Here is a 22,026-nt window from a genome sequence, read left to right on the forward strand (position 1 = left end):
AACATAACATAGTGAGGCGAACAGGACATTCAGTCCAGCAATGCTCAACTTTTCATACCATTAAAGGGTACCGCTACCTACAGCTTAGTTTGCCCAAAAGCTAAATAGTAACTAGGACCGTATCAAGCCTGGTCTTGGAACCCCCCCCCAGTGTTTCTGCCTCCACTACATGTCCTGGCCAGCTGTTCCGCATGGTGACCCCTCTCTTGTGTTTGCCCCCCCATAGATCTGGACGAGTGCTCGGCGGAGGAGCACAGCTGCCACCCCAACGCCGACTGCGTCAACACCCCCGGCTCGTACCGCTGCACCTGCAAGGAGGGCTTCAACGGAGACGGCTTCGGCTGCTCAGGTGGGACGGGGCCCCCCCCCCGAGGGCCGCGAAATACGACACCGCGAGATACGGCAAGGGATGAACGGATGAATGTAACCAATCACGCGTCTCTCCCCCGTCTCTCCCCTGCAGACATGGACGAGTGCGCGGACAACGTGAACCTGTGTGAGAACGGCCAGTGCCTGAACGCGCCGGGCGGATACCGCTGCGAGTGTGAGATGGGCTTCACCCCGACCGAGGACACCAAGGCCTGCCAGGGTATGAGCGCGGTGTAGCACGTATCACAGTGTAGCATATAGTGCGATGCAGCATCTAGCACGGTGTAGCACGTAGCACAATGCAGCACATAGCACGATGTAGCACATAGCATGATGTAGCACATAGCACGATGTAGCACATAGAATGATGTAGCACATAGCATGATGTAGCACATAGCACGATGTAGCACATAGCATAATGTAGCACTTAGCACACTGCAGCACATAGCACGATGTAGCACGTAACACAGCGTAGCACGGTGTAGTACATAGCATGATGTAGCACTTAGCACAATGCAGCGTGTAGCATGGTGTAACACATAGCACAATGTAGCACCTAGTACAGTGTAGCACATAGCACGGTGTAGCACATAGCACGATATATAAAGCGCCTTTCAAGACATCCATGGTCACGACCAAGGTCACAGGGAAATCAGGATAAGACACATAAATACAGTAGATAAAGAACATGTTAGGTTGTGCAGAACATCATTAAAGAGAGAACAAATAATGTAGCATGAAGCATGGGGTACTGTAGCATGTAGCACAATGTAGCACGCTGGCAAAGCCCCCTCTCTGGAGCACTCAAGAGACCCTCTCTGCTCCGTCCACAGACATCGACGAGTGTAACTTCCAGAACATCTGCGTGTTCGGGACCTGCCAGAACCTGCCGGGGATGTTCCGCTGCGTGTGCGACGACGGCTACGAGCTGGATCGCAGCGGCGGCAACTGCACAGGTGAGACTGACTCACCTTTCTGACCTCCTCCCCTCAGCCTCGCACGGAGACAGTGATTAAGGGTGCGGGAATAACAGGCAGGTGGTCCTCATCATGCACCTGGTGCGCCACGGGAAGTCTGGGGACGCCTGGATCCGGCGTCCAGTCATCTCTTCAGCTCCGATGTGTGGAGTCCCATCGCTCAATTTGTGAAGCTTTTGTGAAGCTTAGCAGACGTTCTCCACCTTCATTCTGGTTCTGTACGTTACAGATGTGAACGAATGTGCGGATCCGGTGAACTGCATCAACGGACACTGTGTGAACATGCCGGGGGGTTACCTCTGCAACTGCCCCCCAGACTTCGAGCTCAACCCCACCGGCGTGGGCTGTGTGGGTAAGGGCGCCGCCCTGGTGGTGGCTTTCGACGCTAATTCACACACTAGCAGAAAGAAATTTACATAAATTGGACATATAGGGCTTGTCACTGGGGCCATTATACCCGGCCGTTATACCCTTTGCCATTTCAGATGCGTATCCTAAGGTACAAATATGACCCAGCGTGTGAACACAGAGATTGTACCTCGGAGAACAAAATGGACCCCTACAATACTGAGACCTTAGAATTCTAAGGTTCTAACTGAAATATTTGACAAAAAAGAATTAGTTAGTGTCTTAAATATACAGATAGAACCGTATAATTCTAAGGGGACGATAGACCATGTAAGGGTAATGGAAAAAGGCCACAGGCAAACAAAGGGAACCTGAATCGCCCCCTTAACACTAAGTTTAAAACGTCCAACCACAGGTTGTGAAGGTGTCAGCGGGGATGGACAGTCTCTCATTCCCTCTCGCTCTCTCCTCAGACACCCGGATAGGAAACTGCTTCCTGGACACGCTGGCTCGAGGAGACGGGGGGATCTCGTGCAGCGCGGAGATCGGTGTCGGGGTCACCCGGGCGTCCTGCTGCTGCTCTCTGGGGGGAGCCTGGGGGAACCCCTGCGAACTGTGCCCGCTGGTCAACTCCAGTAAGTGCAACGCAGGCTCTGGCTACAGCTACAGCAGTGCAGATATAGCATATGCCCTGCCTACATTACATTACATGATAGGCATTTGGCAGACGCTCTTATCCGGAGCGACATACAACAAAGTGCGTACCCATAACCAGGGACAAGTGTTCTGAAAGACCCAGGAGGAAAGTATTGTTTCAAGTGCAAGGAATGACCACGAAGATAAGGACCTATAGATTAGTATGATGACAAATATGTAAACAATCCAGCTGACACAAAATGCTCTCACAATGCTATTGGAATGTTTTGTCAGCATTATAATATTGGCGCTACGCTACAGGCAACATGGTGAGAACATTTTGTGTTGAGCTGAGAGTGAAGCACATGGAATCCATTACGGTCTCACTGCATGGCAGTATGTAGAACAATAATAGATAATAGAACATACAATAATAGATAATAGACATACAATAATAGGTTTTTGGACCTAGTGGTTCAGTGCTGCTTGTTCCTGACTGAGTGCTTCTTTTTTCCAGCTGAGTACAAGACCCTGTGTCCCGGAGGAGAAGGGTTCAGGCCCAACCCCATCACCGTCATCCTGGAGGGTAGGCTGCCTGGCGCTTGTTCTCTCCCCCCACTAACGCTGGGGTTTTAGCCTTAAGGCCCGTCCACACCAGGAATTACAACTATAACGATATGAGCGCCTACACTAATGAAAGATAATGTTCTGTAAATAGCCATTTTGAACGTGAAGTCTTGTAAATTCAGTTGAATTACGATTGGCTGTTAGAGTTTCTATCATTCCTGCAGCTGGAGAAAATTTGCTCTGAAACTGATACCGATGATATCGTTTGTCATTGTTGTTGAGTTAGGATTCTTTTTTAAAATTATATATTTGTAGTTATAGTTATAGCTATCGTTCTTGGTGAGAAGGGCTCTGACCAGCACGGTGTGTTTCGTGGCTAACGGCGATGTTCTCCTCTCTGTGGTTCAGATATCGACGAGTGCCAGGAGCTGCCGGGTCTGTGCCAGGGCGGAAACTGCATCAACACTTTCGGCAGCTTCCAGTGCGAGTGCCCCGCCGGGTACTACCTGAACGAGGACACCCGCATCTGCGAGGGTGAGTGAGGGGAGCGAGGGTGCCCATCGGGCACATGAAAATAAAGACGAATCAAGTCTCTAACCGTACCCTCTCAGAGGGAAGAGTTCTGGGTCTCCATAGAGGGGCCAATCTAGTTCAAGGCTTCTTTGGCCTGTGAAATGGTTCAATCTTGGAGCTTTCACCCTTTTGGCACCTATCACAGAGGATTCAATAAAGAACTAAAATGGCTTCCCCTGTGAAGACAAATCAAAAACCCCTTTTTCCTAGTGTGTAAAAAATGGCTTTACAGCCCATTGCTACAATAAGAAAAGCATTACAATGACTTGTATTTGTTCACTAATATGACTATTCCTGGACCTCGGCACAGTTCTTTATTGTAATTTGTGAATTTCCGTTTTTTTGTAGATATCGATGAGTGCACAGCCCACGTCGGTATCTGCGGCCCCGGCACCTGCTACAACACGCTGGGCAACTACACCTGCGTCTGCCCCCCGGAGTACATGCAGGTGAACGGCGGGAACAACTGCATGGGTGAGTGCTATGAGTCATCGTCTGGGTCATCGTGCACTGGCAGACATTTGGCCTTGATTTGGTATCTCTGGCTCCAGCAATGATTCAGGCTACTCAAGACACACAAAACAGATGACGATGTGGTTATTTGGTATCCGTTCACAAAGCGCTGTTGCTTTTACAGCAGCAGAGATAGACTCAAATCCAGCCCTCGGGGCCGGTTGTACAGCTGGTTTTGTTTTCTACCTGAGTGTGTCTTGAGTTTTAAGTTAGTACTGATTACAGTGGAAGAATGAAAACCAGCCTCAAAGCCCACATTTGACGATCCCGGCTTTACGGACAGTGGCTGGAATTAGGAAAGCAGCTCAGCCAAAGCTCAGAACTTCACTGCTGCTGGTTGACAGTATGGAGGGAGGCCCCCGTGTTGATATATAAATAGACAGACAGATAGATAGTTCATTGCATTTATATAGCAATTTTCTAGACGCTCGAAGCACATTACTGTGATGAGAGGGAAACTCGCCTCAACCACCACTAATGTGTAGCACCCGCCTGGGTGATGCACGGCTGCCATTTTGAACCAGTACGCCCGCCACACACTTGAGGTCGAGAAAACAGTCCTTACCAATTTGTGTACCTATCTACACGTGACTCCCATCTTATGAGGTCGTATATTTGTAGCTTTCTAAAATCACTGGACGCAACCAGAACCAGAACTCCTCCGCTGCCGCCGCGGCGTGCGCTCAAACCGTCCTCTCCCTCGTCCTGTCCCCCTCACAGACATGAGGAAGAGCGTGTGCTACCGCAACTTCAACGACACCTGCGAGAACGAGCTGTCCTTCAACATGACCAAGAAGATGTGCTGCTGCGCCTACAACGTGGGCAAGGCCTGGAACAAGCCCTGCGAGGCCTGCCCCACCCCTGCCACCTGTGAGTCTGGCTCCCCCTGCCTGCTGTCGCACGTACTGCGCGTACACACTACATAATTCACGTGTATTGCGCTATGAGGACGTTTGTGTTGCGTAAAAATCTCAGGACACCGTGTTCTTCTCCTCCCCCCCCCCCCACCCCTACAGCGGAGTACCAGCGTCTGTGCGGCAACCAGGCCCCTGGGTTCATCATCGACATCCACACGGGAAAGCCTATTGGTGAGTTGGCGAGAGGGGGCGGGGCATACAGCCAATCGCATCACAGCACATCTTCAAGTGGGATTCTGTCAGTGTATGCCATTTTCTACCACTAAGTAGACTAAATTAGGTCATTATTAATCCTCATTGGACACTTCACTTGTTATCTTGGCCATGGCATATGATACACACGTATAAAAACGTGATAGACATGTACAGTATGTCGGGTTAGATTTATTCCTGCTGTTGCTATTGACCAAGGCCACTGGTCTTAGAACTGGAGTCCCTGGTTGCTGTACTTTGACTGCCAACTGCAAGTAGCCAGGATGGGTCAAATGCAGAGGACAAATGACCTCACAGGGTTCAATAAAGTACCATTTTAAACTTGGACTAACATTGTAGGGTGAATCATTTCACGTTGGTTCCTACATGAGATATTTATTAGCTGTTTGGCTTTAGAATTCACGTAAAAAAAAAAAAAACTATTTGTACGTTGGTCTATGCAAACGGAGGTTAGGAATCCGGTGTGAAGAGTGCGGCTCGGAGTTGACGTGCGTTTCTCTGCAGATATCGACGAGTGCCGCGAGATCCCGGGCATCTGCGCTAACGGCGTCTGCATCAACCAGATCGGGAGCTTCCGCTGCGAGTGTCCCATGGGCTTCAGCTACAACAACATCCTGCTCATCTGCGAAGGTGGGAGCAGCACTTCCTGTTACCTCTCTGTCCGTCTCTGTCTCTCTCTTTCTCTCTCACACACTCTCTCCCTTTCTATCTCTCTTTCTCTCTTTGTCTCTTTCTCTCTCTCCCCTTTTCCCTCTCTTTCCCCTTTCTCTCCCTTTCTCTCCTCACTCTCTCCCTCTCTCTATCCTCTCACACCCTTTCTCTCCCCCCCCCCCTCTCTCCTCTCTCTCCCCCTCTCTCACACCCTCTCTCCTCTCTCTCACACTCTCTCCCCCCCCCCCCCCCCCCCTCTCTCCCTCAGTGTCTCTGGGCACCCACTAAACAGTAGGATTAATGGCGTCTTTCTCTTCATGAAATACTCCTCTCTAAAGACCGGGGGGGGGGGGGGGGGGCATAGACTCTGTGGGAGGCGAAGGTGTCAGACAGCTCGGGGGTGGGAAATAAGCCAGGCCTTTCTTCGGCCGAGCTCATTTTTACAGTGAGTTACAGTTTCTCTTCGTGAGATGTTTATAGGCCGTTTGACTGATTGCGCCTGTTGCTCCGTTCTCCAGACATCGACGAGTGCAACAGCGGGGACAACCTGTGCCAGCGGAACGCCAACTGTATAAACATCCCCGGCAGCTACCGCTGCGAGTGTTCGCCCGGGTTCAAGCTCTCCCCCAGCGGCGCCTGCGTGGGTGAGTGTGTGTCCCTCTCTCCCAGGGGAACCGGGCAGGTCTTACGCCCATCCTACACTCTTCACACTGAGGATTGATGTTGTTCCCTAACAAAGTAATTCCGTCATTTAGAAACAACTTCCCTCCTCGCCTACCAGCCAAGCTAGTTTTTATACCAGCCCACACTTTTAAAGGCGTTATTATCTAATGATAAAGTTATAATGACAAAAAAAAATGAAGACATTATTTCCATGATAATCTCAAGCAACTTTTAAGTATCTGCAAATTATTCCATACCGCACGGAAAATAATGGAAACCAACGGTTGTCTGGTAGAAAATCAAATTGTTAGGAAGAACAAATTTTAAAATCTAAAAAGCTTTGCACTACTGTGTACTACGCTATATATACACTGTAAGTAAATGGGATTTAACGTCCAAAATACTGGTACGGTAAAGGAAAAAGGGCCACCCCTTTCTGAGGCCCTCCTGCCGGCCCTCAGGTGTACTGACCCCCCCCCCCCCCCCCCGTCTCTCTGCAGACCGGAACGAGTGCCAGGAGATCCCCAACGTGTGCAGTCACGGGGAGTGCATCGACACGCAGGGCAGCTTCCGCTGCATCTGCCACAACGGCTTCAAGGCCACGGCCGACCAGACCATGTGCATGGGTGAGCCACTGCGCCCTACCATCTTCACCATGCAGTTATTACGTTTTCTATTGATGATAATAATAATAATGTGTGTATATGTTGAATGTATGTATTGGGCTTTTGTTTTGCAACACGACGGCATGTTAACGTAAAACAAACTAGATACAAAGATGGAAAATGTTTTACACTCGTACAAGAAGGGCAGCATACAGGAGAAATATGCGAATGATCTTGTAATATGCTGGCTACAGCATGAAAACGAATTATTAATGATGCTCGAAAGAGCCTGCATGCTCGACTGACCTACCCTGTATAAATCAGGGCCATAAATAAAGGTTAAATGAATAAAATAAATGACTGTGATGTCACATCCTGTTGACCTCTGCCTCTTCCTGTTTCCCAGACATTGACGAGTGCGACCGGCAGCCGTGCGGGAACGGCACCTGTAAGAACACGGTGGGCTCCTACAACTGCCTGTGTTTCCCTGGCTTCCAGCTCACACACAACAACGACTGCATGGGTACGAGCGCCACACACACCCTGCGCCCCACACAGACCAGTGCCACACACACCCTGAGCCCCGCACAGACCAGCTGTGTATACGGTGTCATTAACTTTACCATTCTCAACTTAAACTTGTCATTTAAGTAGGCTTACAAATTCTTAAAACTTAAGTAGGTCTAAGTGAGACTTAAAATAAACTAAGTTTAAGACATGCCAAGTTTAAAATCCTGGTGTACCCTAACCTGTGTTGAGTGGGTTGAGTGATTATATTTTGTATATGTGTGTGTGTGTGTGTGTGTGTGTGTGTGTGTATGTGTGTATGTGTGTGTATATGTGTGTGTGTGTGTGTATATGTGTGTGTGTGTGTGTGTGTGTATATATGTGTGTGTGTGTGTGTGTATGTGTGTGTATATGTGTGTGTGTGTGTGTGTGTATATGTGTGTGTGTGTGTATGTGTGTGTGTGTATATGTGTGTGTGTGTGTGTGTGTGTGTGTCTGTGTGTGTGTGTGTGTGTGTGTGTGTATGTGTGTGTGTGTGTGTGTGTGTGTGTGTGTGTGTATGTGTGTGTGTGTGTGTGTGTGTGTGTGTGTGTATGTGTGTGTGTGTGTGTGTGTGTGTGTGTATGTGTGTGTGTGTGTGTGTGTGTGTGTGTGTGTGTGTGTGTGTATGTGTGCACACTCATGACGCTCTGATGTGCGGTTGCAGACGTGGACGAGTGCTCAGCGCTGGTTGGGCAGGTGTGCAGACACGGCCAGTGCATCAACAGCCTGGGCTCCTTCCAGTGCCTGTGTAACGAGGGCTACGAGCACACCTCTGACAAGAAGAACTGCCTCGGTAAGGCCCTCCCCCGCTCTCCCCCTGTCCTCCTTTCCCCCTCTCCTCCTCTCCCCCTCTCCCCTGTCCTCCTTTCCCCCTCTCATCCTCCTCTCTCCCCCTTTCCCTCTCTCCCCCTCTCCTCCTCTCCTCTATCTGCAATGAGCAGGCCTGAGCTTGTCCTTTTTTGCCCTGACAAAAAGGGCTTGAACCATAGACTGCAGAGGAAGCCATTTTGGGCGCTTGGATTGACCTTTTGGTTCTTCTTCCAGACACTAACGAGTGCATCAGCCTCCCGGGGACCTGCTCTCCAGGGACCTGTCAGAACCTGGACGGGTCCTTCCGCTGCATCTGTCCTCCTGGCTTCGCTGTACACAACGACCAGTGCATTGGTGAGACGCCGCCCCGACACACACACACACTCACTCACTCACACACACACACACACCTCTGTACACAACTAGCAGTGCATCGGTGAGACATCACCCCAACACACACACACACTCACTCACACACACACACACACACCTCTGTACACAACTAGCAGTGCATTGGTGAGACACCACCCCAACACACACACACACTCACTCACTCACACACACACAAACACACACCTCTGTACTCATTGGTGAGATGCCACGCAGGACACACACGCACTAAAAACACTACTGGAAATTATCATCCACACATACAAAACCAAACTTCTGTGCCCAGAACCATTTACGCTCGCATGCACACATACCACACACACACTGATGAAAAATACATGCATAAAAAACAAGACCCTCTTGACAAAACCATTTACACACCAACACACTCCAAAAACAATACTTCACACACATACACAATGACCAGTTAAAATCAGTTAAAAACAGCATCTATAAATACACATGCTGATGGGATGATTAATTAGCACACCCCCACCTGATAATACAGCCGGGCAGATGCCCCTCCCTGCCTCTATTAGGGGCTATAGAGACCTCTACCCATCTGTGCTCACTGTGCCAGCCCTGACTCACCGGCCCGTACCTGCCCCCTCGGGCGGGCGCCGGCCACCCCTCCGCCCTCACACCTGTCCCTCCCCCCCTCCTCCTCACACCTGTTCCCCCCCCTCCTCCTCCTCCTCCTCCTCCTCCTCCAGACATCAACGAGTGCGACGTGGAGCCCAACCTCTGCCAGTTCGGCACCTGCGCCAACACGGCGGGCAGCTTCCAGTGCATCTGCCAGCCCGGCTTCATCCTGTCCGACAACGGCCGCCGCTGCTTCGGTGAGACCGTCCGGGGCAGCCAAACCCCCCTTCCACCCCCCCTCCCCCGCTGTCTGGGGCGGCCATCCCGCTGCCCTGGCTCCCCACTCGCTGGCAGTGTCTCTCTATCTCTGTCTCTCTCTCTCTCTCTCTCTCTCTATCAATTCCATTCAATTCAATTCAAGAAGGCTTTATTGGCATGACTGTAATCATCACACTATTGCCAAAGCAGTGACCTTAATGAACTTAATATTAAGGTATGGAACAAGAACAAAAAAAATAAAAACATCAATAAAATAAAAAAAATTGTAATGCATTTAATTATGCTGACAGTGTCCCTCCCACTGTCCCTTTGGGCCCTTTGGCCCTTTGGCTGTGGCACTCAGCTACGAAACGCCTGGCTAGGCGTGCTGTGCATCCGTCTCCTAGAATTATTGGGAATTTTTCCGTTATCAGATCATTTTTCAAAAATGGGAATATTTGGTTTGAATTTGTTAAGGTAATTAAGTCTGATGTTTTCTGTCTCTGTCTCTCTACCTATCAATTTCAGTTAAACTCAATGAGCTTTACTGGCAGGATATAATACATAGTACATGTTGTAAATATTTCAAAAGCAACAAGAAACATACAAAATGGGTAGTATATAGTATATCTACTCTCTCTCTCTTTCTCTCTCAATTTGAATTCAAATGAGCTTTATTGGCATGGTAAGGGTACATGTACATATGCAAACGTAACAGATAGGCAATAACAATTCTCTCTCTCTCTCCCTTTCTCCCTCTCTCTCTCCAGATACCCGCGAGAGCTTCTGCTTCACGCGCTTCGAGGCGGGAAAGTGCTCCATCCCCAAAGCCTCCAACACCACCAAGGCCAAGTGCTGCTGCAGCAAGATGCCCGGGGAGGGCTGGGGGGACCCCTGTGAACTGTGCCCCGGGGAGGAGGAGAGTGAGTGATGGGGGGGGTTAGGGGGGGAAGGAGAGTGAGTGACTGGAGGGAGGGGGGAGGAGGAGAGTGAGTGATGGGGTTAGGGGGGGGGGAGGAGGAGAGTGAGTGACTGGAGGGAGGGGGGTTGAGAGCACAAAATGGAGGACTCAACAGAAGGGCCATTGACACTGCAAGTTGTAATGTTTTGGGTTGCGGCTTGCAAGTTACCTTGTTGTCTCTGACCATTGAAGACGCATATTCTTGGTCGAAAGCTACCCGTTCGCCACAGATTTGTCACAGCTTTATTCAGCTATGGGGGGGTGGGGGGGGTACCCTTTTCATTGTGTTGTGACTACCCTGGATGGCACATCCCTGGAGGCTCACAGCATAAAGTGTACCCTAAGATGAAAGGACAAGTCAACTGAGGGATAGGAACAAACTGTCTGTAAAGAAACAGTACGCCTATTATAAATGTGTGATAATGTGTAAACAGTGCCTCTCATCACTCATGAGCTCCTCGAGGTTGAGCGGTAAAAGTCCAAATATTCAGTGGAAGGGTTCGCCTAACCCCTCCTCTCCTGTGTTCACAGCTGCCTTCGAGAGCCTCTGTCCGTACGGTCACGGGGCTCTGCCGGGCCCAGGGGAGGGTCGTGAAGGTGAGAAAACCTCTAAAACGATGTCTCGACTTCAGCCGAAGTTTAAACGGCTCATTTAAATGTACATTTTCTTCATATGGATGGTGTGGATTGATTTAGGGACTATGCGTTTTTTGATACTTTCACAGTGTTTTTATAGCACCTTCAACTCCTTCATAATCCTGTCATTTTCCACAATATGGGACTTAAAATAAACCATAAAGGCCCAAACTAAACCTAACTGCATATCCTCCACTGGCTATAACTCACTGTACCCTCTCTCTCCCTCTCCCTCTCCCTCTCCCTCTCTCCCTCCCTCTCTCTCTCTCTCTCTCTCTCCATCCACAGATATGAACGAGTGTCTGGACAACCCGGGGATCTGTGTGAACGGCATGTGCATCAACACCGACGGCTCGTTCCGCTGCGAGTGTCCGTTCGGCTACAACCTGGACTACACCGGAGTCAACTGTGTCGGTGAGGGGTCTCTAACTGCCATTCTCCTGCATAACGCTGCATTATATAGCACTACAAATCTGCAGATACACTATCAGCACATACACTACACATACACTGTCAGCACAGTGAGTTTTCTCCTGCATAATGTTGCATTATAGCACAAAAAATATGCAGATACACTATCAGCACATACCCTACACATACACTGTCATAAAGGTTTCTTTACTTCAAGTGAAACAAAAAGGCTTGTGCAGTCAACATGTTTTACTGTGATTCCAGTTTAACCTCCTGAGACCCATGAAAAAAAAAAAAAGCTTAAATATTAAACATTTTTTTTACATAATACAAGTGTCTTGGATGACATGTTGTAGTACAAATATTTTGTATTTATTCTATTTATCTGTAAGAGAAATACTGTATTATAGAGCACAGGGAAGCCATCATTGAATGTCCTCGTTTGAGGACGCAAGGTCTAAGGAGGTTAAGGTGTTTTGCCTAGTTCCTGGAAAGGCAGTACAGGGAATTCAGGCTAGTAACACCTCTTTTATTCGGCTGTTAACCCCCCGTAACCCCGGTCCTGCCCCTCAGACGCGGACGAGTGCTCCATCGGGAACCCCTGCGGTAACGGGACCTGCACCAACGTGGTGGGGGGCTTCGAGTGCGCCTGCCAGGAGGGCTTCGAGCCCGGCTCCATGATGACCTGCGAAGGTGAGTGAGAATCACATTAACACTTTGACATAAAAACCTAATTCCTGTGGTCGTTCTGTTTTACTCTTACACCAGCTTTAAGCCCCATCCACACCAAGGACTACGTATAACTATAGCGATAGAGCTATAACAATAACAATATGAGCGTCCGCATTGATGAACGATAACGTTCTGTAATGACAACGTCTCTCGGCTATGTCATCTGCCATTTTGAATGTGACACCCTGTTTGGATTTTTATTAGTCAGTCTCTTATTGTTCATGTAGCTGGAAAATACCTGTCTGTCTGTCTGTCTGCCTGCCTGTCCATGTGTCTGACTGTCTGTCTGTCTGTCTGTCTGTCCGCAGATGTAAACGAATGTGCCCAGAACCCCCTGCTCTGTGCCTTCCGCTGCGTCAACACCTTCGGCTCGTACGAGTGCACCTGTCCGTCGGGCTACGTGCTGCGCGACGATCACAAGATGTGCAGAGGTGAGGGGGACCTTCGTCACCGTGGAAACGGCTGTCACTCCAACCCTGTCGGCAGGGGCAACGGAGACCAGAGCAGAGATTAAATAAACTCTGCTTGAGAACTTATTAAGGGGAATATTTTAATTAAATATGACCTAGTAATTTAATGACATTTTGCATTTGTTTTATTTGGTGTTATTTGGTTGCTGTAGGACTATGGTGAAAAAGGGAAGGGTTTTTTTTTTTGAGTGCTGTCCTTTTTCATGTTCCCAGGTACTTGTGTCCTATGTACCAAGTGGCCAGCTTTCGAGCTTTCCTTTCGGCAATTCACATGAAGCAATACCTCATTATTTGTTCCGAGGTCCAATTTTTTCCCCTCGCACACAAACAATGATAAAGATGTTTTTATTTCCCAGACAATACCTCTGACGTAAAATATTGGCACCCTCGTTTGGCAACTGAGCAAGCGTTTTCCACTGTCAATATCACCAAGGATACAAAATTCCTGGTGCCCTGAGTGGCAGAATTTTCCCCATGGGTCTCTATTGGCGTCGCTGTCTCTATATGAAATACACTCTCAGGTACGTACCCCCAACCCCTTACTCACGGCGTGTCCCCCCCCCTCTCCCCCCCCCTCCAGACCAGGACGAGTGTTCAGACGGGCTGGACGACTGCGAGTCCAAGGGCATGACCTGCAAGAACCTGATCGGCACCTTCATGTGCATCTGCCCCCCGGGCATGCAGAGGAGGCCCGACGGAGAGGGCTGCATGGGTGAGTGGGGCCACCAGGGGGCGCTGTGGGCACCTGCTGCAGCAGCGCGGGACTCGCTCCAGTCTCTCTCGATCCCGACACGGTGCTTTAGATCAGCTAACGCGTGTGTGGTTCTTCAGTCCTTCTGGAGCACTCCGAAGAGCTAATGGGCTCTCATCTGTTATTACTGATTATTGGTTCATTTGATTTTTTAGAATTAAATGTAGCCAGGTTCGGTTTGTTTGATCGACATGTACGTAGACTTCACATGACGAATATATATCAGAGCAGTGTGATGTATTGCTGAAAAATATCTGAAAACACCAATACTGTTGTACTGTTGTATTTTCCCATATACTGTGGAGCAATAATTTCAGTATGTTCCCATTTCAGTAAGGGAAGGTCTTTTTAAGACACATTTCAGTTACCCCGCTTGCAGCATGTGGCTAAGTTTAGACGATGTGGTAGCTCCGTTAGAATGTGGGGGTCAGCCTGCCCTTGCTGTGTGTTGTGGCCGGGCCCGGCGTGGGGCTGTGCTGCCCTACTTAACTCCCAAACACCTGACCCTCTCACCCTCCCCCTGGCAGACCTTAACGAGTGTCGCAGCAAGCCTGGCATCTGCAAGAACGGGCGCTGCGTCAACATGGTGGGCAGCTACCGCTGCGAGTGCAACGAGGGCTTCCAGGCCAGCTCCACCGGCACCGAGTGCATCGGTGAGTGAGAGAGACACTGGACACGACACCTCTGAAGAGAATAAATACACACACACACACACACACATATACACACACACACACGCTCACACACGCTCACACACACACACATACATATACACACACATACACGCTCACATACACACACACATACACACACACGCGCTCACACACACACATACACACACACATACACATACACACAAATAAACACACACACACACACGCACACACACACACATGCACATACACATACATACACACACACATACACATACACACAAATAAACACACACATACACACGCACACACGCACACACACACATACACACGCTCGTATGCTCACACACACACACACACACAAGCATATGCACATATACACACACATGCACGCTCACACACACACATATATACACATACACACACACAAGCATATGCACACGCACACAGCGTAGTCATGTACACACACGGCATAAACATGTACTCACACACAAACACACAGAATAAGTATGTACACACACAACATAGGAATGTACACACACGGCATACGTGCTCAAATGCACACGTGTACACACAAGGACTTAGAACCCACATACATACATAATGCAATTTAATATACTGTAGCTTTATTTGAGACACCTGCAGCAGGGTGTTTCAGTTTCACGCAAGAAATAAATCACACAAAGTCCATCCTGGTCCTCACTAGTACATAGGTCCTCACTAGTGCATAAAAACCCCTGACCTGACTCTGTCCCTCATCCGCAGACAACAGACAGGGCTTCTGCTTCACGGAGGTGCTGCAGACCATGTGCCAGCAGTCCTCCACCAACCGCAACAGCGTCACCAAGTCCGAGTGCTGCTGTAACGGCGGGCGAGGCTGGGGCCCGCACTGTGAGCTCTGCCCCCTGCCCGGCACCGTGCAGTACAAGAGGATGTGCCCCCTGGGGCCCGGCTACACCACCGACGGCAGGGGTAAGAGAGGCCCCGGGCCCCGCGAAGGGATGGAAAGTAGCATTTAGCATAGCGCTATTCACACTGCAAAGAAATTATAATCATCTGTCTTAACAAGAGTTTTAGGCTGATAATGAGACTTAAAATCATATTTTTTCTCTCAAGTAAAAACTATTAGCGTATTTTTAGTTACCGTTTCCTTTTCTTACCTCCTTGACAAGTTTTGAGTAAAACTCTCACCTCATTGGAAAAGTTATTATAAAATAAAGCAAATAAAATGAATTAATTCTAAACATAACACTGCTTGCGGAGATGTAATTATTTTTTGGTTTTTGCAGTGCATCGCCCTCCTGTAGGCAGAAATAGCATTGTCCTGTGGTGTAGCGTTCGTTATATCCTAACTTCAAATGAGCTTCAGCAGATGTGTGTCTGTATACGCATTAGAGACTAGCATTAGAGATTTGTTTTCGGTGAGCTGGAATTAGGTGTAAAGAAAGCAATTTAGCGCTTACGCATCTTCAGACATGAGCTCGATTTAGAATGTCATGACAGTTATGTCCAGGTGTAAGCCACAGTTTAAATTGTGTTGCCTTTTTGGTTTGTGTGCAGCCGTTGTTTTGAGTGTTTTGGGTAAATGGTTTCATTGGTTTCCTCCCAGATATCAACGAGTGTCAGGTGATGCCCAACCTTTGTAAGAATGGCCAGTGTGTCAACAGCATTGGGTCGTTCCGCTGCCACTGTAACACCGGCTACACCACGGACTTCACCAGAACATCCTGCGTTGGTACGTCTTGTGTTGGCACACACACACACATGCGCGCACACACACACACACACACACACACACACACATTCAAACACTTGCACTGTCACACATACACAGCATTTATTCCAATGTATTTATCCTCGATCAAATATGAAAGTACACCTTCATGAAGTCGTTCTGCTCAGTAACCCCATCCAAATACCATGTCTGGACCTGCGACTGTAAACCAGTCTTGAATCACCACCACAGACCATAGAACCTGGAATCCGCTGAGTAGTTTTGCTGAAATCACAGGAAGAGCCCCGTGTTTGCCAGCTCCTCATTGTTTCCTGTTCCTGTCGTGTTAGACATGGACGAGTGCGCCCAGTCTCCCAAGCCCTGCAACTTCCTGTGCAAGAACACAGAGGGCAGCTACCTGTGCTCCTGCCCCAGAGGCTACATCCTGCAGCCAGACGGCAAGACCTGCAAAGGTGAGCACCCTGACCAGCTGGGCCTGCTTCTGACTGGTTCTGACTAGCTCTGACTGGTTCTGTGTCTGGCTCTATCTGGCTCTATCTGGCTCTATCTGGCCCTGTCTGGCTCTATCTGGCTCTATCTGGCTCTATCTGGCTCTGGCTAGCTCTGGCTGGCTCTTAACTGGCTCTATCTGGCTCTATCTGGCTCTATCTGGCTCTATCTGGCTCTATCTGGCTCTATCTGGCTCTTTCTGGCTCTAACTGATTCTCTCTGGCTCTGACTGGCTCAGACTGGTTCAGAGCTATAAGGTGAGGAACTCTGTTCTCCAGCTGTCTCTTCCTGTATTTTGAAAGAGAACCTACATATTGTGGCATACAATGTGAATTATTATATTTGCAAGTTTTACATACATGACATATGCAGTATTATATTTTAACTTTGAAGAGAGCTCCTCTTTGCCATGCTCATTGCGACAGAAAGCCCTTGGAAGTTTAAGCCGAAGATGAGCGGGGCGGTGTGTGACCGGTGAATAGACGCGTAGCGACGTGTTTTCTCTCCTCTGTGACACCTGTCGTCCACCCCTGTCACGCAGACCTGGACGAGTGCTCCACCAAGCAGCACAACTGCCAGTTCCTGTGTGTCAACACCATCGGCGGCTTCACCTGCAAGTGTCCCTCGGGCTTCACCCAGCACCAGACCGCCTGCATCGGTGAGTGACGGCACGCCAGCCTGGCACGGAAGGGGGTGTGTGTGTGTGTGTGTGTGTGTGTGTGTGTGTGTGTGAGTGTGTGTGAGGGAGAGAGAAAGACCAAGATAAATTTTGGGGTATGTGACCCTGTCTGTCTTTTTGTCTGTATGTGTGTCTGTGTGAGGCATTACACTATATTACAGGCATTTAGCAGACCCTAACGTTTACCCTTACCCTAATTCTTATCCTAACCCTAGTTAAAACTCCCAACACACAAGGGACTAAATTGTTCCCACTTAAAGGTTCCAGTACTCTGAATGGCCAGTGCAAACTTGGGAAAGAAAGATTATTTACTAACCTAACCCTAGTCCTAACCCTAACCCTAATCCTGACCCTAATCCTAACCCTAACCTGCATGAGTCTGTACTGTATGTGTGTGTGTATGCATATGTGTGTGTGTGTGTGTGTGTGTGTGTGTCTGTGTGTGTGTGTGTGTGTGTGCGTAGCTACAGTCTGCTCCTGTCAGTCTGAATGGGGCTGTGCTCTGGCTCACGCCCGTGTCTGTCCCACAGACAATAACGAGTGCCAAAGCCAGCCCACCCTGTGCGGCTCCAGAGCCTCCTGCCTCAACACCCCCGGCAGCTTCAACTGCGAGTGCGAGAAGGGCTTCAACCTGGACACCACAGGGGTGGAGTGCGAGGGTGAGTCACTCAGTCACCCTGCGGTCACTCTCAGACACAAGCCACTCAGTCACCCTGCAGTCTCTCACAGACATGAGTCACTCTGTCACCCTGCAGTCTCTCACAGACATGATGAGTCACTCAGTCACCCTGCAGTCTCGCACGGACATGATGAGTCACTCAGTCACCTCAATATTTGTATCCACAACAATTACGTATTTTACCCATGTCTATCACTTTCACATACATGACGAGTCACTCAGTCACTCCACCACCTCTTTCACAGTTGTGATAAGTCACTCAGTCACCCACCATCAGATATAATGAAGGGATCTATAATTCACAGGTCTGCTGGGAAAGCCATCTCTATTATGCCTCCTCTCTCTGTCCCTCTCTCTTCCTCTCTCACTCGCTCACAGTTCAGCTTCATTTTCTAAGTACTCTATTGGCATCAAATTACATGTACTGTTGTAAAAGTTTAGGGTTACAAACAATTCTCTCATAATTCAAGCTAGCTTTATTGCCGTGACAGTAGGGCTGTATATAATTCTGTCTCTCTCCTTCACTGTCTTTCTCTTGCTTGCTCTCTCTCTCCTTCACTGTCTCTCTCTGTCTCTCAGATGTGGATGAGTGTGGCGGTAACCACCGCTGTCAGCACGGTTGCCAGAACATGATGGGGGGATTCCGCTGTGGCTGCCCCCAGGGATATGTGCAACACTACCAGTGGAACCAGTGCGTGGGTGAGTGGCTCTATCCAACACTGCCAGTATGACCAGTGTGTAAGCGAGTGGCTGTGTGTACCAGTGGATCCATTGTTCCAAAGCAGGGCTAAAAGCAGGGCTACATTCTTACCTGATGCCAGATATGTTACTCCCAGCACATCATATCAATTCACAACTGCTGTTCTGTTTTTACAGATGCCGAAGTCACTAAAATACTATAACAACAATCTTATTTAAGTATTAATATTTAAGTCTAAATATAAGGCAAAAATACATGTTGATACCATCTTATTTCGGTCTAAACATATAAGACTAAAATACTTATTGAGACAGTCTCATTTCAAGTCTTAATATTTAAGTCTGAAAGAAGATGTTACGAGGTGGTCTTATCCTTTGGTTTTCTTGCAGTTTAAGTTTTCTCATTCTGTTCTTTCTGTTCCTCAGACGAGAACGAGTGCAGCGGCAACCAGCTGTGCGGCTCGGCCTCGTGCTACAACACGCTGGGCAGCTACAAGTGCGTGTGCCCGTCGGGCTTCGACTTTGAGCAGTCGGCCGGGTCCTGCCAGGACGTGAACGAGTGCTCCATGAACAACAACCCCTGCAGCTTCGGCTGCTCCAACACGGACGGAGGCTACCTGTGCGGCTGCCCCGGGGGCTACTACCGAGCAGGACAGGGGTAAGTGTGACATACTTCCTGTACTTTACTTCCTGTAATAGGGGACTTCCTGTACTTTACTTCCTGTAATAGAGGGCTTCCTGTACTTTACTTCCTGTAATAGAGGGCTTCCTGTACTTTACTTCCTGTAATAGAGGGCTTCCTGTACTTTACTTCCTGTAATAGAGGGCTTCCTGTACTTTACTTCCTGTAATAGGGGACTTCTTGTACTATAATTCCTGTAAGAGGGGGCTTCCTGTACTTTGAACACAAGGTTCAGCGTTACAATGGGTAAAATCTTTTTATTAGGAACTGCCTTGATTTAATAACCTGCAAATGAATTTAGTGGAAGAAAACTGCTATGTTTTGAACCAGCTGGTAGATGGTTGACCAGTTCAGACCAGCTCCCAGCTAGACATGGTTTGACCAGCTCAGACAAGTTACCCAGCTAGACCAGCTTGCCCATGCTGGTTGACCAGCTCATACCCAGCAAGACCAGCTTGGCCTTGCTGGTTGACCAGCTCATACCCAGCGAGACCAGCTTGCCCATGCTGGTTGACCAGCTCATACCCAGCGAGACCAGTTCCTCACGCGCTCTGCTCTGTCCCCCCTGCAGTCACTGCATCACGGGCATGGGCTTCCAGGGCCAGTACAGCCCCGGCGCTGAGGGAGAGGACGAGGACGCCCTGTCCCCCGAGGCCTGCTACGAGTGCAAGATCAACGGCAACGCCGGCAAGGGCTCCCGCCACAGACGCAACAGCGATGACAACGAGCTGCAGGTACTCATCAGGCTTCCTCTCTCTCTGTCTCTCGCTCTTCCTCTCTCTCTCTGTTTCTCTCTCTCTCTCTCTCTGTCTCTCTCTCTCTCCCTCTCTCTCTCTCTCCCTCTCTCTCTCTCTCTGTCTCTCTCTCTCTCCCTCTCTCTCTGTCTCTCTCTCTGTTTCTCTCTCTCCCTCCCTCTTTCCCTCTCTCTGTCTCTCTCTCTCTGTCTCTCGCTCTTCCTCTCTCTCTGTTTCTCTCTCTCTCCCGCTCTTCCTCTCTCTCTGTCTCTCTCTCTCTTCCTCTCTCTCTCTGTTTCTCTCTCTCTCTCTCTGTCTCTCTCTCTCTCTCTCTCTCTCCCTCCCTCTCTCTCCATCCGCTCTCCCTCATCTGTTCTCCCTTTCTCTCCCATTAGTTATTTATCTGACACTTTTATCCAAAGCAATTTACAGTTGATAAGACTAAGCAGGCGACAATCTCCTCTGGAGCAATATGGGGTTCAAGGGCCCAACAGCTGCATGGATCTTATTGTGGCTAACAGCTGCATGGATCTTTTCGTGGCTAGACCCTGGGGCTTGAACCACCAACCTTCCAGGTCCCAGTTTGGTCTCCTCTCCTCAGCCAGTGGTCAAGCCCTGAGTTATATTATTAATGAGGAAGTAAATGTCAAACCTGCATTTTAGGGAACATTCGTTAGTCAGGTAGACCTGGGGGATGATGTGACTGATGCTGCGTTCCATTTGTACTGGGAAGTCGGAATTTCCGAGTTCCCAGTCGGATATTTCAACTGGAACGCCCCCTGAGGTGGGATTTCCGACTGGGAAAGTCGGAAGAACTGAGTAACCCCGAGTTAGAAATCCAAGATGGCTGCTCCGTGCGTCAACGGTTAATAAAATCTCTCGTAATGTATTATTTAGCGCTTCTGTTTTGTTTTTGTGTAATTAAATAAGTGGTATACGTAGTACTGTCCAACGTCTATCTGTGGACATGTTACTACGGTGTTTGTATGTATAGAATACCGTGTAATGTGGTGTTTTCAACTGGTATTGCTAACAATGGCTACAACGATAGCAACAATAGCACTGGAGGCGTCCATCTTGGTTATCCGAGTTGTTTACTGGAATGCGGTCAACTCGGGTGTGACGTCATTCCCAGCTCCGACTTCCGACTTCCGAGGTAAATGGAACGCAGCATTTGTCCCTCTCTCCCCTCCCCTCCCCTCCCCTCCCCTCCACCAGCCGTCGGTCAGCATGGCCAGCGTGGACACGCAGTCGTCCATCCCCATGAACCTGAGCCTGGCGGCGCTGCTGAACAAGGAGCCCCTGCTGGAGCTGCTGCCGGCGCTGGAGCCCCTGGAGCACCACGTGCGCTACGTCATCACCCACGGCAACCAGGGCGAGCACTTCCGCCTGCTGGAGCGCCGGGACGGGAAGAGCGTCCTGAGGCTGGGCCGCAAGCCGCCGCCCGCCGGCGCGTACCGGCTGGAGATCGCCAGCCTGCCCCTGTTCGGCCCGCGCAAGCTGCGGCAGCTGGAGGACCAGCACGACGGCGACTACCTGCTGGGCGAGATCGGGGACGCCCTGCGCATCAAGCTGCACATCCACCTGCACTGAGCGCCGCCCGCCCTGCGCCCCCCGCCCCCCGCGCCCCGCCCCGCCCCGCCCGCCCGCCCGCCGCCCCCTAGAGCTGCCTCCGCCCGCCCTACGCCCCGCCCCCCGAACCCGACACAACGACCAACCGATGCCTGAGGGGCAGGGTCCTTTTTTTTTTAATAAAAAGAGAGAAAAAGAGAGAGAGAGAGAGAAAAAACTGAAACTATCAACCACCACTTTTTTTATTTTTTTGAGTTTCTGTTTGTTGTTTTCGTTCACGTTCTCCGAGCCCCTCCGTCCTTTACCCTCACCCTTCCCCCCCACCCTTCTCTTTGAGAAGATTGCAGGAAGGTGCCTAGTGTTTGGGTCACACCTCCTATCTATCGCCTCTGTGGGAATCGCCAGCACCTGGCAGGGGTGAAGCTCCCCGACCTGTATTCTGTATGCGGTAACTATAGGTGGGGAGGGAGAAAAAACAAACGATGCAGCGAGAGCTGGAAGCATCGGAAGTGTTTGGTGCCA

General features: G+C 49.6%; 1 protein-coding gene across 1 annotated transcript in view; it reads left to right on the forward strand.

The window, feature by feature from the left end:
- fbn2b (fibrillin 2b) overlaps positions 1–21,600 on the forward strand; it is a 73,281-nt gene extending 51,681 nt beyond the window's left edge. The window contains exons 32-64 of the mRNA XM_061238308.1: positions 227–349; positions 464–589; positions 1,203–1,325; positions 1,576–1,698; positions 2,168–2,329; positions 2,848–2,916; positions 3,306–3,431; positions 3,819–3,944; positions 4,704–4,853; positions 5,000–5,071; positions 5,618–5,743; positions 6,283–6,408; positions 6,928–7,053; positions 7,439–7,555; positions 8,246–8,374; positions 8,626–8,745; positions 9,495–9,620; positions 10,392–10,544; positions 11,114–11,179; positions 11,507–11,632; positions 12,203–12,322; positions 12,670–12,792; positions 13,412–13,543; positions 14,110–14,235; positions 15,001–15,207; positions 15,845–15,970; positions 16,300–16,422; positions 17,001–17,117; positions 17,669–17,797; positions 18,397–18,516; positions 18,943–19,174; positions 19,770–19,932; positions 21,151–21,600. Of these exons, the coding sequence (XP_061094292.1) occupies positions 227–349; positions 464–589; positions 1,203–1,325; positions 1,576–1,698; positions 2,168–2,329; positions 2,848–2,916; positions 3,306–3,431; positions 3,819–3,944; positions 4,704–4,853; positions 5,000–5,071; positions 5,618–5,743; positions 6,283–6,408; positions 6,928–7,053; positions 7,439–7,555; positions 8,246–8,374; positions 8,626–8,745; positions 9,495–9,620; positions 10,392–10,544; positions 11,114–11,179; positions 11,507–11,632; positions 12,203–12,322; positions 12,670–12,792; positions 13,412–13,543; positions 14,110–14,235; positions 15,001–15,207; positions 15,845–15,970; positions 16,300–16,422; positions 17,001–17,117; positions 17,669–17,797; positions 18,397–18,516; positions 18,943–19,174; positions 19,770–19,932; positions 21,151–21,525 (4,508 nt within the window). The 3' untranslated portion in view covers positions 21,526–21,600. The remainder of the gene's footprint in view (positions 1–226; positions 350–463; positions 590–1,202; positions 1,326–1,575; positions 1,699–2,167; positions 2,330–2,847; positions 2,917–3,305; positions 3,432–3,818; positions 3,945–4,703; positions 4,854–4,999; positions 5,072–5,617; positions 5,744–6,282; positions 6,409–6,927; positions 7,054–7,438; positions 7,556–8,245; positions 8,375–8,625; positions 8,746–9,494; positions 9,621–10,391; positions 10,545–11,113; positions 11,180–11,506; positions 11,633–12,202; positions 12,323–12,669; positions 12,793–13,411; positions 13,544–14,109; positions 14,236–15,000; positions 15,208–15,844; positions 15,971–16,299; positions 16,423–17,000; positions 17,118–17,668; positions 17,798–18,396; positions 18,517–18,942; positions 19,175–19,769; positions 19,933–21,150) is intronic.
- The last annotated feature ends 426 nt before the right edge of the window (positions 21,601–22,026 follow it).

The sequence above is a fragment of the Conger conger genome, chromosome 4, assembly GCF_963514075.1.
Source record: "Conger conger chromosome 4, fConCon1.1, whole genome shotgun sequence".
In the NCBI taxonomy this organism is placed as follows: Eukaryota; Metazoa; Chordata; class Actinopteri; order Anguilliformes; family Congridae; genus Conger; species Conger conger.